This window comes from Candida metapsilosis (assembly GCF_017655625.1).
Source record: "Candida metapsilosis strain BP57 chromosome Unknown scaffold9, whole genome shotgun sequence".
NCBI lineage: Eukaryota > Fungi > Ascomycota > Pichiomycetes > Serinales > Debaryomycetaceae > Lodderomyces > Lodderomyces metapsilosis.
Window position 1 is genome coordinate 127542 of NW_027138167.1, and position 18156 is coordinate 145697.

At 38.3% G+C, this 18156-nt stretch overlaps 10 protein-coding genes across 10 annotated transcripts; 5 read left to right on the top strand and 5 right to left on the bottom strand. All coding sequences in view use genetic code 12, as the record gives it.

Annotated features, from left to right (window-relative positions):
• Positions 1-239: 239 nt before the first annotated feature.
• Positions 240-1295, top strand: I9W82_005699 (origin recognition complex subunit 6; the record flags this gene model as incomplete). Its single annotated transcript, XM_067694903.1, has 1 exon — positions 240-1295. One exon carries the CDS (start codon positions 240-242, stop codon positions 1293-1295), a length of 1056 nt encoding a protein of 351 aa, XP_067545851.1.
• A 157-nt stretch (positions 1296-1452) lies between these two features.
• NMA111 (Nma111p) lies at positions 1453-4419 on the top strand (the record flags this gene model as incomplete). The annotated part of the gene is made up of 1 exon (XM_067694906.1): positions 1453-4419. One exon carries the CDS (start codon positions 1453-1455, stop codon positions 4417-4419), a length of 2967 nt encoding a protein of 988 aa, XP_067545852.1.
• A 26-nt stretch (positions 4420-4445) lies between these two features.
• Positions 4446-4715, bottom strand: I9W82_005701 (uncharacterized protein; the record flags this gene model as incomplete). The annotated part of the gene is made up of 1 exon (XM_067694907.1): positions 4446-4715. The coding sequence occupies one exon, from the start codon at positions 4713-4715 to the stop codon at positions 4446-4448; it is 270 nt and encodes an 89-aa protein (XP_067545853.1).
• A 161-nt stretch (positions 4716-4876) lies between these two features.
• Positions 4877-6631, bottom strand: I9W82_005702 (alpha-glucosidase; the record flags this gene model as incomplete). Its single annotated transcript, XM_067694908.1, has 1 exon — positions 4877-6631. One exon carries the CDS (start codon positions 6629-6631, stop codon positions 4877-4879), a length of 1755 nt encoding a protein of 584 aa, XP_067545854.1.
• A 1820-nt stretch (positions 6632-8451) lies between these two features.
• I9W82_005703 (MAL1) lies at positions 8452-10269 on the top strand (the record flags this gene model as incomplete). The annotated part of the gene is made up of 1 exon (XM_067694909.1): positions 8452-10269. One exon carries the CDS (start codon positions 8452-8454, stop codon positions 10267-10269), a length of 1818 nt encoding a protein of 605 aa, XP_067545855.1.
• A 56-nt stretch (positions 10270-10325) lies between these two features.
• Positions 10326-11258, bottom strand: I9W82_005704 (uncharacterized protein; the record flags this gene model as incomplete). The annotated part of the gene is made up of 1 exon (XM_067694910.1): positions 10326-11258. The coding sequence occupies one exon, from the start codon at positions 11256-11258 to the stop codon at positions 10326-10328; it is 933 nt and encodes a 310-aa protein (XP_067545856.1).
• A 1952-nt stretch (positions 11259-13210) lies between these two features.
• On the top strand, positions 13211-14608 carry NRM1 (Nrm1p; the record flags this gene model as incomplete). Its single annotated transcript, XM_067694911.1, has 1 exon — positions 13211-14608. The coding sequence occupies one exon, from the start codon at positions 13211-13213 to the stop codon at positions 14606-14608; it is 1398 nt and encodes a 465-aa protein (XP_067545857.1).
• A 279-nt stretch (positions 14609-14887) lies between these two features.
• On the bottom strand, positions 14888-15541 carry ERG2 (C-8 sterol isomerase; the record flags this gene model as incomplete). Its single annotated transcript, XM_067694912.1, has 1 exon — positions 14888-15541. One exon carries the CDS (start codon positions 15539-15541, stop codon positions 14888-14890), a length of 654 nt encoding a protein of 217 aa, XP_067545858.1.
• Positions 15542-15668: 127 nt separating this feature from the next.
• Positions 15669-16262, top strand: I9W82_005707 (N-acetylglucosaminyldiphosphodolichol N-acetylglucosaminyltransferase catalytic subunit; the record flags this gene model as incomplete). The annotated part of the gene is made up of 1 exon (XM_067694913.1): positions 15669-16262. The coding sequence occupies one exon, from the start codon at positions 15669-15671 to the stop codon at positions 16260-16262; it is 594 nt and encodes a 197-aa protein (XP_067545859.1).
• Positions 16263-16479: 217 nt separating this feature from the next.
• I9W82_005708 (aldo/keto reductase) lies at positions 16480-17397 on the bottom strand (the record flags this gene model as incomplete). The annotated part of the gene is made up of 1 exon (XM_067694914.1): positions 16480-17397. One exon carries the CDS (start codon positions 17395-17397, stop codon positions 16480-16482), a length of 918 nt encoding a protein of 305 aa, XP_067545860.1.
• Between the last annotated feature and the right edge of the window lie 759 nt (positions 17398-18156).

An 18156-nucleotide genomic window follows, 5' to 3' on the forward strand; every position in this document is an offset into this window, starting at 1 on the left:
ATATTTTGTGCCTAGTTATCCTTCAATGTGAACCTTCTTATACCCCTTTGTTGTAAAGATATCTGAATGAGTAAAAGGTAAAGGAAAAAATTTGGTTGGTTGGATTTTTTTTTTGTCTGACCAAAAAGACCTTTCATGTCTAGAAAGTATATTTTGCGACATTGATCTGGAAAATTAATTTTATGAGAATAAACTTTTTACAGACACGCATATTACATTAGTCCTATACTTCTGAACCGATGGCGTCAAATCAGACCAAACAGTCAATCAAGGACATTATTCCATCATATTCTGGTGAGAACTCGAGCAGGCTATCAACCTATATTGACTCTTTATACAATCTCAGCTTACGGAAAAGTAGCACATTGCCAAATAACGCTGAAATTGGTCGTTACCATTTGTGCACATATGTCATTGCAGAGAAATTTCAAACAATATTTAACCTACCGACACCAGATGTAAGGCGCATACCTATACAGCCTCAAGTTGTGTCTCGGCTACTTTCAGAATTTCGTGAGATGGTTAATCAAATGTCTGCTGCAAGCACACCAACTTCAAGTCCAAAGAAGCGTATCTCGAGTCCCCTCAAAAATTCAACCCCAAACAGACTGGACTTGAAGCAGAGCGGATCCCCATTGAAGAAGCTTAAAGCAGCAGCAGAAGATGACGGCAATAGCACAGATTCTGAACGGAGCAGTCATCGCACGAAACAGAACGATTCCCCGTTTGTGACCAAAGCTCGCACACCGGTTAAAAGGAACTATAGGTACGAGTTCAAGCTTGTGCTGCTTGGTGACTTTATCACATTTTGCAACACTTTCTACATCCCACGCAAGTATACAGTACAAATGTTGTCAACTTTTTACTTGCATAAGCACAAGTTTGTAAAGAAAACGGACTGGTCATTAGCATGTGGGATTCTATACACCGCGTACATTCGGATAAATCATAAACTACTACATGATAAAGTGGGAGCAAAGGCAGAATTCATGAATTTGCTATTGCAATATCAAAAAGGCGCGTTGCTGAAGTCGGACCTTCAATCATGGTGCACATTAGTTGAGGATTGGATAAGAGGGGAGCCATGGGTACAGGATATTGAGAAGCAGTACATGTACGGCACTGAAGCTTTGATGGAAAACACGTTGAAGAATGAGTATATAGGGATGATTGGTGAAGGCTGGGACTTGATGGAACGCTTTGGCGCTATGATTCACGGAGAGGTATTGTATCAATCTGATACTCAGAATGAGTACTTTGCAACCTGGTCGAGGAGAATGATTGGAGATACATAGACACATAGTTAATACACATTTGCATTACTTCTATATTCGTTTCTCTTCCCAAAAGGGTTAATCATCACGATTGCAAAAGAAAAAAAAAAAAAAAAAAATAACAAAAACAAGAAAAAGCTGAAAAATTTCTTATAGTAGTCATCAACCAACCAACAATATGAAAAGGGATGGAGATTTGTGCGTAAACGGTAATGCCAAAAAGTCAAAAGTTGTCGCGGAGTCGTCCATAGACGCTGATGATTCACATATCGAGGAAGATGGGGATCTCGTTTTGGAATCGGACTCATCTGACCTCCCGAGCCCAGGACCAGTGTTTGATGTTGCCGTGACCAATAGTAACCAGTGGCAGGAAACTATCAAAAACGTAGTGAACTCGGTCGTTTCAGTTCAGTTTTCACACGTGGCACCATTTGATACAGAATCTGCGATCGTTAGTGAGGCAACAGGATTTGTTGTGGATGCAGAACGAGGATTGATTTTGACCAATAGACACGTGGTTGGACCAGGTCCATTTACTGGATACGTTGTATTTGATAATCACGAGTCAGTTGACGTCAAGCCTATATATAGAGATCCTGTCCACGATTTTGGATTTCTACAATTTGACACAAGGGAGGTAAAGTATTTAAAATTGAGCCAACTTGATTTAGAACCTACTTTGGCCAAAGTTGGTACAGAGATTAGAGTTGTCGGTAATGATAACGGAGAAAAACTTTCTATACTTGCTGGTATCATATCCAGAATTGACAGAAATGCACCTGATTATGGAGCATTAACTTATAACGATTTCAACACAGAATATATACAAGCAGCCGCATCAGCAACAGGAGGATCTTCAGGGTCTCCTGTAGTCAATGAGGATGGGAAATGTGTGGCTTTACAAGCTGGAGGCTCCACTGAAGCATCAACAGATTTCTTTTTACCCGTCAACAGACCAAAGAGAGCACTTCAGTGTATTCAGGAGGGTATGTCAATCACTAGAGGAGATATACAAGTTGAATGGGAATTGACGCCGTTTAATGAATGTTCAAGATTTGGATTGACGGCGGAGGCCGAAGCACTTGCTAGAAAGACGTTTCCAGATAAGATAGGGTTGTTGGTAGCTGAGATGGTGTTACCGGAGGGTCCAGCTGATGGTTTGATTAAGGAAGGAGATACTTTAATTTCGATAAATGGAGAGTACATATCGACATTTATCAGGGTTGATGAGATACTCGATGAGAACGTTGGTAAGGAATTAGAATTTGTCGTTCAACGAAGTGGAGTCGAATTAAAACAACGCATTAAAGTAGGTGACTTGCATGCAATTACGCCAAACAGATATGTGCAAGTTTCTGGTGCATCGTTCAACGACCTCTCCTATCAAGTTGCTAGATGCTATTGTTTACCCGTGAGAGGACTATACGTGAATGACGGAGCAGGGTCATTTGAATTTTCCAACCAAGATCCATTTGGTTACTTGGTGGAGACTGTTGATGACAAGCCTGTTGCCAACTTGGATGAATTTGTAGAGTTGATGAAGCAATTGCCCGATTGTTCGAGAGTACCAGTCACATATCGTCATGTATCAGATATGAATGCCGAATATGTTCAAACTATATATATAGACAGGCATTGGTATACCTCCTTTAAGATGGCCACTAGGAACGATAAGACTGGGTTGTGGGATTTTGTTTCATTACAAGATAAACCTTTGCCGCCAATCACACCTATCCCACAAGATGCTAAATACGTTGATATACCATTCAATGACCCAAGCAAGGAAGAATTATCCAGGTTGGTTCGATCATTTGTGCAAATTAGGACATTGTGCCCTAGTGGTGTTGACTCCCACCCTTTTAAGAAGGATATCTGCTACGGTGTAGTTGTCGATGCCGCAAATGGATACGTTTTGACATCGAGGCGATTTGTACCTCATTACATGTGCGATATCTTTGTTGTATTTGCAGAATCGATAGACGTCACGGGTAAAGTTGTGTTTTTGCACCCTCATTTGAACTATGCTATAATCAAATACGACCCAAGCTTGATATTAGCCGATGTGCAAACACCTAAATTTTCAGACACTCCTTTAAAACGTGGCGATGATGTGTCTTTTGTGGGATACAACTACAATTTGAGATTGGTTACTGATGACGTCAAGGTCAGTTCAATTGCATCATTAAATGTCACTGCAAATAGTTTGGCACCACGTTATAGAGGAACAAACTTGGAGTGCATTTTGTTGGACAGCAAGATTAGTCAGGAATGTGGAACTGGTATTTTAGTTGATCGTGATGGAACTATGCGAGCATTCTGGTTGTCGTACTTGGGAGAGTCGAATGATGTTTCGTACAAGATGGGATTAGATGTCACCGACGTGAAAGATGTAATTAATCTGCTTAAAAAGAATGAGGTGCCTATAGGATTGAGAATGTTGAGTGCTGAATTTGCCTCAATTACAGTTTTCCAAGGAAGAACGCGTGGTGTTCCTCAGTCTTGGATCAGTAAATTCGAAGAAGGAGCAGAAGATCTGATCAGGTTTCTATCTGTTGATAGGATTGCCGCAGCAAGCTTGTCAGACAAGCCCAATCCTTTGAAAGTGGGAGATATTATTCTTTCTGTAAATGACAAGTTGGTTAGAAGTTTGAGAGATTTCGCACCAATGTACAACAATGAGTACCTTAATTTCAAAATCATTCGTCAAAAGAATGAAATCGATGTGACTGTCCCCACCATTGAAACTTCCACATTAGATACATCACATGTTGTATTTTGGTCTGGAGCTTTGTTGCAGAAGCCACACTATGGAGTAAGACAACTCATGACAAAAATTCCTTCAGAGGTGTTTGTTACAGACAAAAGCTCTTGTGGACCTGCCCACCAATATGGAATTGTGCCTGTTAGTTTCATAACTCATGTCAACGATCAAGAGACTAAAGATTTGACGACGTTTGTCAATGTGGTGAAGAGTATTGCTGACAAAACATACATTAAACTCAGAGTTGTCTCATTTGACAATATACCAGCAGCAATTTCATTGAAAACTGACTACCATTACTTCCCAACAACAGAGCTTCTAAGAGATACTACAACAGGCGAATGGGAAACGAGAAAATATGAACAAGTTAAATCCACTAATTAGATGTATATACAGGTTAAATAGACTTTTCAAGCATGAGGATACATTTTCTTCAAATAACCACCTTCCTTTTTAACTTCGGTCATCCCTCTCAAATGTTTCAATGATGGCGCACTAAACCTACCCAAACCGTGATTCAAACCAGCATGCTTTCTCTTTAATCCCGAAGTTCGTTTGATTATCCTGCTTGTTATAGCTTTATGAGATTTCATTTTCGTTCTAATCTGTAGTAAGTTTGGGTTAATGCATTTTTGGAAAAGCGTTGATCTAAAGGTGATGTTCAGAATGAGGTTCAACATGGTGATTTTCGTAGGCTCTTGAAGGGTTCGCTTGCATGTGGTGAAAATTTTTGATCAATAGGTTTTTCTTGTGATAAAAATTCGATGCTACCATATGAGTTGCAAAAATTGCTTTATCGATCTAGTCTATAACATCTAAATAGTCTATATAGTTTATCAAACTAGTCAACGATGTAAACTCTTCCTTCATAAGGGCCCAATGTGTCTTCATCAAAATTATCTTTGTCTGCGTTACTGTTGATCAACTTATGTTCTCCATGCGGCAATTTTTCAAACTTGGCCGATTCTTTGGAAAAGTTGAGAACAATATAGGCTTTAGGATAGTCAGAATTGGGCAAGCACTTGACATAGGTGAATACTTGCTCATTAGCAAAATCCAAAATTCTGAATGACCCGTAAATTAAAAGATCTTTATACTCTTTTCTCAACTTTAAAGATTTCTTCCAAAAATTCAACAAAGAGTCTGGATCATTGATTTGACTGGCAACATTAATATCCTTGTAGTTTGGATTAACCTTTGTCCATGGCTCGTATTCAGCAAATCCGGCAAATTCGGAATTATCCCATTGCATTGGAGATCTAGCGTGGTCCCTAGCCAACAAGTTGATAACATCCATAAGCTTCTTTTCCTTCTCTGGGAAATCAGGATCAGATCCATATTTCTCTTTGAAAGCATTATAGTAGTTGATAGTATTGATATCTTTGTACTCTTCAATTGGCCACTCCCTTGGCAAATTAGTCATGCCAATTTCTTGTCCTTGATAAATGAATAATGTACCTGTCAATGTAGTTTGCAAGAGAGCCAACAATTTACCACTCTTTGTTTGATATTTCTTATCTCCAAATCTGGTGATACTTCTTGGCTGATCGTGGTTTTCAATAAACACCGTGGACCAAGCATCCGTGCCCTCAATAAAATCACATTGATCTTGAACGGCTTTTTTAAAATCTTTCAAGTCAAAACCGTGATACCTAAACCTATCACTCTTGTCTGAACCAACATCGACAGTGTCAAATAAAAAGATCATATTCATTTCCTTCTCGGAAGCGCTCACATATTTCAAAGCTTGTTCTCTAGAGCAATGACCAACCTCGCCAACAGTCATGACATCGTATTTGGAAGTAACATTTTTGAACATCTCTTTATGGAACTCGTGGATCCTAGGACCACTTGAAGTGTACTTTTCACTTGGTTGATAATACTGGTCCTTGTAAACAACAGGAGCATCGAGGAACCTTTGATCTTTGGAGTACAAGCAGGCAGTATCAATTCTAAAGCCATCAATTCCTAGCTCAAACCAAAACTTCAAAGCGGTGTCATATATTGCGTTTCTGGTCTCTTCATTTTCCCAGTTCAAATCTGGTTGAGTACTAGCAAACAATCTCAAGTAATACTCGTCAGTAGCTTCATCGTATTCCCATGCAGAGCCAGAAAAATAAGACAGCCAGTTGTTTGGAGGCAATCTGTTTCCCTTTTCGTCGTACCTTGGCTTCTTCCAAATGTACCAGTCTCTTTTAGGATTATCCAAAGATGACCTTGATTCCTTAAACCATTTGTGTTCGGAAGAAGTGTGGTTAATAACCAAATCAGCAATGATTTTCATACCACGTTCGTGACACCCTTTGATCAAGTTTTGCATATCCTCCATTGTACCATACCTGTGGTAGATGTTTTGATAGTCACTAATATCGTACCCCATATCATCTTGTGGTGAGTCGTATTGAGGGCTGAGCCAGATTATATCAACAAAATCTTTTAAATAGTCCAACTTGGAAATGATCCCTGGAATATCACCACAAGCGCCATCAAAGGTTTTGTCATCACCAGTATACTTCTCCTTAATCCCGTTTGCAAAAGTTGCAGGATAGATCTGATAAATTGTTGCGTCCTTCCACCAAGTGTAGTCAATAGTCATGGTAATCTAGTAAAAAATTGCAGTTAATGAATGAATGATTATCTTGTTGTATAATGTTAACTTGTGTTGAATAATGTATCCTTTTATAACCTCTCTCTATAGAGCATGTATGAAACTCGAATTCAATGTATAATGTAGTAGGAAGAACAAAGTGTATAAAAAGCCATGATGGTGTTCATTGTTTTTCACAAAGTATTATCCCATTGTAATATTATTGATTATTCATTTGTGGGGGGATGAATTACCAAAACAAGAAATTTGCCAAAGTCATGAGACTCTTGTTGTTGTTGTTGTTGTGGGTGTTTTTCTTGAATGCTCGGAATATTATCGCGTTATTTCTCGGATTAACTAAAACTGGAGAACTAAAAAATTTCTTTTTTTTATAGTGGAGGTAAAAGGTGTCACAAACAAAAAGAAATTCATTCCCAACTTTATTATTTCTACAAAAGATAAAAGAAAACTTCTAAAAGAAACCTCCCCCCAAAAAAAGAATGTAAAATCTCGTGACAGCAATTTTAGTAACCCAACAAAGAGGAGCTAGTTAGTATTCGTGATTTTTAGCGCCCCACAAAGAGTTCTTCAGAACGGCATACTGGATAGCTGCGAAAAAAAAAAAAAAAAAAATAATGTGTTGCATGAAATGAACAACGATGGTTTTGTTGGGCCCCTTTAGACTCCAAAACTATAAAGCATTCTACGTAAGCGGGGTGACTATTTTGGGTTCATCTCCAACTACTAGCATAACTCGTTTCGTAGTAGTTGATATGAAATTTTCACTAGGAACCACTTGATTTAGCTCACTTTACATCTACGTAAAATTGCTCAGCTTTCTTGCTAATACACTAAACTGAATTCGTCCCCTTGGCTGGTAGTCCCCATTTTCTTGGAGAGAAAGTCGTACCGTATAATTCAAGTGGACTGGAATAGTGCCACAAAACCATCAATCATGTCCTCCCCGCTTGTCATTTGATGAAAATTTCAAAGAATAATCCGTCAACAAGAACAGCGACACTGTTTTTAGGGAATGTCAAGACTATTCACTGAGAGTAGAACATTCGTTCGTGTGAATGAAAGACTACTTACGGATCCTTGTAAAACCACGCCTTATCGTTCCACAAATAAAACAATACATTCAGGTTCCTCTCTCCATCGGTTGTCAAGATTTTTAAATTGTGGGGTAAACACAATGGTTTGTCCCTTTAGTTTCAATTTCAATTACGAGATTAACCTTTTGTGCGTTCAAGCAATATCAATACAAACGTTTAGAGGTGACTTTTAAATTCTTCCGAGCTTTTCAGCTTTTGAAAACCTTGTTTCTGGTCCTTGAAAGAATCTCCGCCTTTTGTGAATGGTAGAATTTAAGTTTAGGATAACCCATGCTCCCCGCTGGCCCATAGTGTACAGAACTCTCTAAGTCAAGTTTTTGGAGAAGTCAACAAGATAAATTGAGGGTGAATACAAAAAAAAAAGCTTAAAAGAGTGTGTTTAACACTTCTTACAGGAGCAAAAGAAGCCTTGCGACTGATAGGCCTCACACGCCAATGAAATTAAGCTTTTTTTTTTGTTTTACCCTCCAGTGCATTTCCTGATGGAAGTGTGCAACAAAACTCAAAATGTAAAAAAAAAAAAAAGAAAAAAAAACAGAGCCTGTGCACGGCTCTATTCCCCGCTTACGGGAATGCTTTGAAGTTTTGTTGGTACTGTGGTTGATCATGAAATGTTGCTTTCAGACATATTTTTAGATTATGTATAACATTCTATTCAATTTAGTTGCAAAATTAAGGTTTCAAAATTGGAATATAAATACACAGGCATAATCCATGAATGTCATTACAAACTTTTCAGCAGACACCTCACAATCAAACTCCAAAATGAATAATTCTGACGATGCTGTATACGAAATTAAAGGTGACGACAAGGTGATCCGTGCTGCGCTGGTTTCAAGTGACCTCGAAGAGAAATCCACTGCTGTCACCACTTCAACTAATGCTAATGTCGACGATTACATTTCCAAATTTTTGGAGATGTCAGAAGATGCTCGTGCTGATGATCAACGAGAGAAACAAATGACATTGAAAGAAGGTATCAAGACTTTTCCCAAGGCTATTGCATGGTCATTGATCTTATCTACTGCTTTGATTATGGAAGGTTATGATACAAACTTGTTGACTAGTTTCTATGCTTACCCAGGGTTTAGGAAAAAATTTGGTGATTTCTATTCTGATATTAATGATTATCAAATTCCAGCAAGATGGCAAACGGGGTTGTCCATGGGGTATCAATGTGGTCAGTTGATTGGGTTGTGGTGGGCTGGTGTTTTCGCTGACAAGATTGGGTATAGAAAAACATTGATGCCGGCATTGGCCATCTCCGTTGGTTTAATCTTTATTCAGTTTTTTGCTCCCAATCGTGATGTTTTACTTTTATCTTATATTTTGTTGGGTATAAATTGGGGGTCATATCAAACAATCACAGTGACATATGCGTCGGAAATTGCTCCTGCCAGTTTGCGAGTGTATTTAACAACATATGTCAATGTATGTTGGGTTTTCGGACAATTGATTTCTGCTGGTGTTATCAAGGGTATTTCAAACATGAGTGATCCTCACGCTTACCGTATTGCTTATGCTATCCAATGGGTTTGGCCCATTCCTATCTTGGTTGGTGTGTACTTGGCCCCGGAATCACCATACTTTCTCGTCAAGAAAGGACGACTTCAAGAAGCTAAACATTCATTAATGAGATTGTTGACAACAAACTCTTATCTACCAGAAAAGGGATTGGTTGTTGAGAGTATGGTTTCTAAAATTCAATTAATTGTTAGAGAAGAAGATGCTACAAATGCAGGTGCAAGCTTCAAGGAATGCTTCACTGGCAAGAATTTCAGAAGAACAAGAATTTCAGCAATGACATGGTTGTTCCAAAACATCACGGGTTCGGCTTTAATGGGTTACTCGACTTATTTTTATGAGCAAGCTGGTTTAGATCTTTCAAATGCATTCACGTTTTCCATCGTACAATATTGCTTAGGTATCATTGGTACATTTGGATCGTGGTTCTTATCGCAGAAATTGGGCAGATTTCCTATATTTTTTGGAGGATTATGCACTCAAGCTGTTCTTCTTTTGGTGACTGGTGGTTTGGGTACCTCTTCATCCAAAGGTGCAAGTTGGGGTATAGGTTCAATGTTGTTGGTTTATACATTTGTCTACGACTTGACAGTGGGGCCAATGTGCTATTGTATTGTTCCTGAAATGCCATCAGCTAAATTGAGACAAAAGACAGTTATGTTGTCAAGATTCCTTTACAATGTTGCTGGTATTATCACTGGTATTCTTTCAAGTTATATGTTGAACCCAACTGAATGGAATTGGAAAGCCAAGACTGGATTCTTTTGGGCTGGGTTTGCCATATTTGCTGTAATTTGGACTTGGTTTGAATTACCAGAAACCAAAAATAGAACTTTTGCTGAATTGGATAAATTGTTTGAACAAGGGGTACCTGCTAGGAAGTTTAAGCATACAATTCCAAAAACTTTTGATGCTGGTGAAATGATGGAGAAGTTAGGAGACAGTGGTATCAAAAATATTGTTAACGAAAGAGAGCATATAGAGTATGCTGATGATGAATTAAAGTAGAGAATAAAAGCCTTTAGCTTGCTTAGAAATTTCAATTCTTATATAAGATTATCTTGCTACAAAGCATCCATTGTGTAGTCATATTCAATACCAGGAGTTACACTAGCAATGAACTTGAGGAACACTACCAAGTACTGATCAACTCTAATCCCTTCAGCTTCTGGTTCTATATTCTCGATTGATAAACTCAGTAAATCCTCTTCCACTGGATTCTCTTTCTTCTTTCTCAGCTGATGACTCATTAACACTTTCATTACTGAAGAATGTTTACAAGGATGTATCGATATAGAAGTAGTGTTGGAAGCAACTGGTAGATTTTCAATAGTAACAGTCTTGTCTTTGTAATCAGAATTTATATCCTCATACATCTGTTTAGGTAGTAATGGTATACCATTAGAATCAAACCCAACAAGGTACATTTTTGGAACCCGATAGGATGTCGAATACGTGATGTATAAGTCATACTTTCTGAGCATATTGTTTGAGTCGTATACTATATCCAAATCATCGAAATCGTGATCCAACTCATCGGCTTCTTCAGCATCATTATCTATCAAATCATCAATATCGCCAATTTCTTCATTGGTGCTGGACTGCTGGGTATTTTGTTTGAGCTTTCCTGTAGTTTTATTCGGTTTGATTAAGCCATACTCTTCGTCCTCCTCTTGTTTGTTACCATCACCCCCTTCATTATCGTCGACACCTAAAATAACCTCTTCATCGTCATCCTCAAGCTCGCCTTCAAAGTTGGATGCTCTTACGTGACTGGGAACATGCTTTGTAACCAAAACCTGCTTATCAGGAGGCAAAAACAGTTTTTGTAGACTTTCAGGACATGTGCCCCATTGCCATGTGGGGAACTTGTAAACAAGGTAATCGCCCGCTTTTACAAACTCTTCGGGACTGATTTCTCCCGTTGTGAGGAAATTCGAATTGTGGTTGATTGGAGTGAGGTATTCTCGAAGTGATGATAGCTTTGATCTGAGCATTGTGGATGGTTGTCAGGGGAGAAGAAGGAGAGTTGCTCCGTAATTGTTTTTTTTTTCTGTCGGAACTTCTTCTTATCTGTAAAGTGGAGGTTTGTGTAATATTACGAAAGAAAATGTGGCACTGACACTGGCTATGATACGGAGTAGACACAATATGCGACAACTTTGACCAAAATTGAATGCTAATACTTACCTGCTTTTGGGTCAAGACTCTGAAATGAGACAAGAGTAAAACTATTTCGTCGTTGTTAATTTTTGCATGATATTTAGGAGAAATATTACAATTGATTTCTTCCGCTCCAGCACCAGCCCTTATTATCTACATCAGTTCAATTAATTCAACAAGGAAGACTTTACAGTAAGCTCATAGAGTAGGTAAGACACAATCTTTGAGTCTCTTCCTCAGGAGTTATTTGGCTACACACATTGTTTATTGAAAGCACTCTGTGAGCTGTGCCATTAAGAAGTCTTGCATAAAATGTGATGCCACTCATGCCACGTAAGTTTGATTTCAATGAGATCTTTCCAAGACATTCTCATTCTCTTTATATTGTCCTCCTTTGTCTACGTCTTCTTCAGCCCGATGTCGCAATTTCTATTTTTTTGAAAATGTAAACAAAAGAAATGACACTGTTAAAAGCTAATATTACGCAAAACACACAGTATTGCGAAACATAAACAAAATACAATCAAGTCAATCTCACACTATGTAGCACTTCTACGAGGTGAGAGAAAGGGGATATCTCTTTAATCAGTTTCTATTCAACGTTCAAGTTTTGAGCTCTAGAATGATATGGTTTTTATTCGTCTACTATTTGCACTCTTCGTCAAAAACCCTCTTTTAACCTTTTTCCTGTTTGTTTGTCGCGAAATGTGATTTTTGTCACACAAACAGCCCAACGCGTTTCTTTTTTCTTAAGTTCAAAATGCGTAATTGCGTAACAGTGTCTCTTTAAATTGTGTAACGCAAAATGTCCCCAAGTTCATCTCGATTGTTTATACTTTGGGCTTTATACGAGTAGATGTGAGTGTGCGAGTAAGCGAGACACAGAGATCAAGATCGTGAGGGTCACAAGACAGAATTAAAACGAATACAAAATAGAGCACTTTGGTAAACAACAACAACAATTGGGAACGTTTCCTAGCTCCGCGTTACTACTTTAAGTCCAGCCACTTTACCCTCTCCGAAGAAGGACGCATCTAGACTTGATCTACCTGCTGATATATGTTTTGCTGTGTTTGTTTGTTTCTCAATTGACCGCATTGAGTGCACACTCTCTTAAAAAGGAAAGAGAAACATAGTGATAGGCGCCAACTTTAAAGCAGGAACACTAAAAAGAGAGGGTGTGTAATGCGTTTGTTCCTCTCTCTCTTCCTCTCTTCCTCTCTTGTTCTTATTCTGCTGTTGTTGTTTATGTTAGCTGTTGTGTTTGATTTATTTGTTTTGATAGAGTCCAAATTGAGTAAACCAAACAAATACACAAAACACCAAAAAAAAACCCAAACAACACCAAAACACAACGAACTTAAACCCTACAAAAAATAAAAACACCACCAATAGACTTTTAGTCTTAGCATATGTATCACTAAAGGAAAGTAATACTTAGCACAATTACACATAACTCAGTTTGTTGTCTTTCCCTTTCTGTAAAACTTTGTCTCTCTGTATATATTTTTCAACTCTTTTACCCTCTATTGTAAAGAAAGGGTAAAAACTTGCAAAAAAAAGTTCATACAATCTTGTTCCTTTTCCTTTTCCTTTTCCTTTTCCTTTTCCTATCAACAACCGCTCGTTCACTCGTTGCAATCTTTCGCTGCTCAAAGAGCTTTACACTTCATCAGAACAGGCACCAACTCATATTCAAGGCTTTGAGTCAGAAAACAAGACACGCTTTTTTTTTAGAGGGGTAAAAAAAGAGAGACACGCTCAAAATTAAAAACATACAAAAACCATGCCAGTCATAACCAACAGAATGGCATTGTCAACAATTGGTGATGGTCAATTGAACTCAAACCAGTCCTTAAACTGTTCAACACCATTAGCCAACAAGCAAAGATCCAAACTCCGTCAAAACACCGACGAATTCAAGTCAATGCTTAGCCTCACACCAAGTAAACAACATCATAAAAGAAGGTTTCCTGATTTAGTGACCAAGTCATTCTCAATTGAAAAGTCAGGCACGTACTACAGCAACAGGAGCTACAATACTAGATCACCAGTATTTAAATCAACCAGTTTTGCCGAGTACAACACTTCGGACACTTCACCTACTATGCATTTAAAAACATCATCGTCAGCTTTCAAGAATGACAAGGCAGGATTGGCTGCTACAAAGATGAAATTGAGATTACAACTAGCTCTTTACAAAGTGCAACAAGACAAAACCACCACTACAACCACAGCCTCCACAGCCACAGGCAAAACCACCACTGTGCGCAAAAATAACGCCAACTTAAACTTATTAAATCCAATCTTGAGTCCTTCCGAATCGAAAAAGGGAACTCCCACTGCATCTCCCAACTACGAAACCCAAGCCAAGGCTATGTCATCCTTGCTTACACCACCCGAACCCAAAACTTACTACACCAAATCCATTAATGTCAACTTGCAATCAATATCCAAGCCACCTTCGTCAACCACCACGTCATTATCAACAGTTGCTCAAAGCAAAACTAAGAAAAGAGATCAAAAGTTGAAATTATTTCAAATCAAGAAAAGTAGCATTCATTATTCAGGTACTCAAAAGAAGTTGCCTTTAATTCGTGAAAAACAAGATATTAACACCAAGGCCATGCCAAGTTTCAATATATTTTGTCCCAATCTAAGCATATACGGTTCAATGAACTCGTCATTCAATGCACCACCATCTAATATAAACAATAACAACACCAGCACAGCCCTTCCAGCAATTACACTAAATCACAAATCAGAAACTCAATTGCCACCAATAAACAAAATTTTGAAAACACCAATCAAACGCGCTAATCTCTCAAGATCATTGAGATTCCAACAATCATTCAACAATGCAGCACCAGCCGTTGTCGCTTCTAGAATGCCTACTACAGTCGACGACACTATTGACGAAGATAACGATATGACGGTGTTGCAAAATACCACCCTTCACAATTCTACAATCGACCAACAAGAGTCAAATACAACGATTATTTCCAAGGATATAGACGAAACGAAAATCCAAGAAGACGATGATGATGATGATGATGATGATGATGATGACGACGATGAAAAAAAGACAGTTTTTACCTCGTCGCCTTTCCATAACAACTTGGGTACACCAAATAGTTTCAGTGTGGCCAAATCATTATTACAATTGGGCGGCCACAGAATGTAAAAAGCAACACACAGCTCCTACAGACAAACATTTACACAGTCCATTTCGTTCCAAACTTTTTTAATTCTTAACGTTGTAACATCTACATTGTCGTTGAAACAATTTTCTATCATAAAAATATACAATTTTTTTTAATACACCTTTTCAAAAAGTTTTAGCAGAGTATGAATCGCGTCTTCCTCTCTCTATTTACCTTTTTTGCAACAAATGGCGCAAAACAGGAAAAATGTAAACAAAGAAAAGAACAAAGCACCAAATTTTCGGGTAGCGCATACCGCTTCAGAATTTTCCATTCAATAAATTCTTAATCATATCTTTAGCAGTAAAGTAAGTGGTCAAATAGAAAGTATGGAAATCCAAAGTCGAACTCAATGTGTCCAAGAATCCAAAAGGCAACATTGCGGGGATCCAACCTTGTGCCAACTCCAACGCATAAGATCCACCAGGCATAGCATACTGCTTAACATGACCTTTAGGTAAATGATGTTGATCACCAGCTTTGTAGATTTCTGGTTCTAAATGACCGGGGTAAGCTGCTCTTTGCTCACCTGTTAAGATAGTAAAATAATCATCAGCGAAATGAACACCAGTATGCCCTTCAGTTCCAACTGCCGTACCGAAAAAGATCAAGTATTCCGATATCGATGCATGCAAGATAATCATTTGACCCATGGCCCCACCGGCATTATTGTAAACCCAATCGTCAAAGTTCAAGTCATTGATGAGATCAGGATACTCTTGCTTGATTTTAGGAGTCAAGTCAATCATTATCGCCGTGGCGTTCCCATCGGGATGGTCTTTTAAAACATCTTGTACTATATTTTGCAACACCATTTTGTCAAATCTGTAGTTTGTGGGCAACCAAGTATGGAACAAGTAGTTGAATATGGTATAAAGGGCAATAGGAATCAACCCATAGAAAAGAACCTTCATATCTTTGTATAGGGTGAAAAGAAGATGGGGGGTGTGTGGTGTGAAGAAAAAAAAAATTCGGAACATTGAAAAAAATTGAAAATATGAAATCTTTATACGAGGGAACGAGATTCAGGAACGAACTATAATGTCAACTATATTGGTAACTACTGGCGCCACAATCACATTTAAACAGCTAATCGAGGCAGTAGTCAGCACTAGGTTTATCAACTCCTTAATCGAGTTAGGCGTATCAAGACTTTTTATACAGTATGGAAACGAAATCAAGGGTTCACAGCACATAAGTCGCCAGTTCTTCCAAAACCAATTGGAAAAGAGCAACATCGAAAAGGAGTTTAAATTCACTTTAGAAAACGACGCCACAAACGACACAATCACACTAGCTAACAACGAAATTGAAATCGTTACATTCCCCTTCTCACCTCGTATCCAAGGCTACATCAAACAAGCAGATATTGTTATATCCCATGCAGGTACTGGGTCCATAATCGATACTCTACGAAACCGGAAAAAGCTAATTGTCGTGGTCAACAATCAGTTAATGGATAACCATCAAGAAGAAATTGCTAATGAGTTTGTTAAAATGAATTATTGTGCAAAGTGTACTTGTGATGATGATTTTGGGTCAGTTTTGGCAACTGCGCAAAAGCAACAGTTTAATGAGTTTCCTGAAAGTGATGGAAGCATTTTGGAGACTATACTTGCAGAGGAGTTGGGTTGAGAACGATTGACTTAAGGAATAAAAGGATTTAATCGAGAGTATAATCGCTGCTTTGCTTAGTGTCAGCACCCTTTGAGGATATCCATGATTGCCCCCTCTTACACTCAGAGATATTTCTAGAAGACAGCCGAGATGCCGATATTTGCATACTCTACAAGACCCAGAAATGGTTTAGCAAACAAAGATTAAGATTTTCGGACTATATTGCAAAAGATAGCTAATCATATTTAGAGTACTCCTTTGAAAACTGTCTAACAGTCTTCTCCTTACCAACTTTGGTAATCTCATCTTCATCTTCCTTGTCCAATTCAAAGTCAAATATCTCTAAAACATCATTGATTCTCTCCTCTTTAGAAGTAGTGGTGATTGGTAAAACACCTCTTTGCAACACCCATCTTAACAAAATTTGACCTTCATTCTTTTTGTACTTTTCAGACAATTTAGACAAAACCTTATCCAAAGGACCTGGCTTACCTTGAGTAATTGGTCCCAATGGACCATAAGCTTCCACCAAGATTCCTTGCAGTTGAGAGTACTCAACGATTCCTGGGGTTTGATCTTGCAAATAAGCACTGAATTCAATTTGATTGACAACAGGGATAGAATCAGTATTTGCATCCAATATGGATTTCAAGTTTTCAATGGTGAAATTGGAGACACCAATGTTACGAGCCAATCCTTCGTTCTTAGCTTTTTCCAAATACCTCCAAGCTTCAACCAAGTCAAATCCATGAGACTTTTCCGAAATATATGGGAAATGGATCAAGTACAAATCAACATACTCCAATCCTAAATCCTCCAAGTCAGCCTTCAAGGCCTTGTATGGATTTTCATGTTTGGAGTGTTTACCATCATAAGTATGATTGCCAGAATTATACTTGTCGGTGATGAAGACATCTTTTCTATCCAAGCCAACATTCTTTAAAGCAACGCCAATTTCTTTATTGGTTCCGTAAATTTCAGCACCATCAATGTGTCTGAATCCACTTTTCAAAGCAAGTTCCAAAGTTCCAATCAATTGCTTGTCTAATTCGTCGTGACTACCACGTTTAAAGTACTTTGTTCCCGTTCCGAATGCAAGAGCTGGGATTTTGTTTCCATTTGACAATTTGAATTCCTTTCCGGTAAGTGACATGATTGTTTACTAAAGGGTTGTAATTGTTAGCAATTTGAGACATTGTTAGGGTCAATGGAGCGTACATACTTCTGTATAGTTTAGTTAATTTGCAATGCGGAAAAGAAGATAAAGTTGGTGGCAATTGAGGCAATTGTGACTCCTTTTATAGTTTTTTGCAAGTGTGGTGTCAGAAAAAAGCAAACGTTAGTAATAAGCGGGTTTTTTCTTTGGGGAGAGAGAGCCACACAAAATCTGAAACTTCCAATCTTCAACACTCTAGAATCATGGTTGGGATAATCACAGTGTTGAGTTCTTACACTTTGAGTCTGAGAGTCAATCAGCGTAGAGAAGTTTGGCCCTGACAACTCCTTGTCAGTAGAAAAGGATGGCACTGCGTTGGTCTGTAATATCAAGTTTCAGACAATGAAAGCGTGAGACGTAAAACATGGCTTAAGGGGGTCGCTGGTACCTTAATTCCAAACAAAACCAGTAGGAACATGCTCATAATTGCAACTACATTGGTATTCCCCTTGTCTAAGGGGTAAAAGCGCGATCCGGTCTGCGGAACAAAACTTTACTCCCGAGTGTCGTTGAATTTTAAGACATCTCTGACATGACGTAATATTACGAAATATCCAGAGTACTTGGCAGGTAAATGAAACTTTAAGCGAGGCAATCGAGGTTGAGCAACGGAGACATGAGCAATCGTATAAATAGATTATTTATACCAAAGCATTGAAATAATGACTCTTGCGACATATTCCTACTGATGCACGT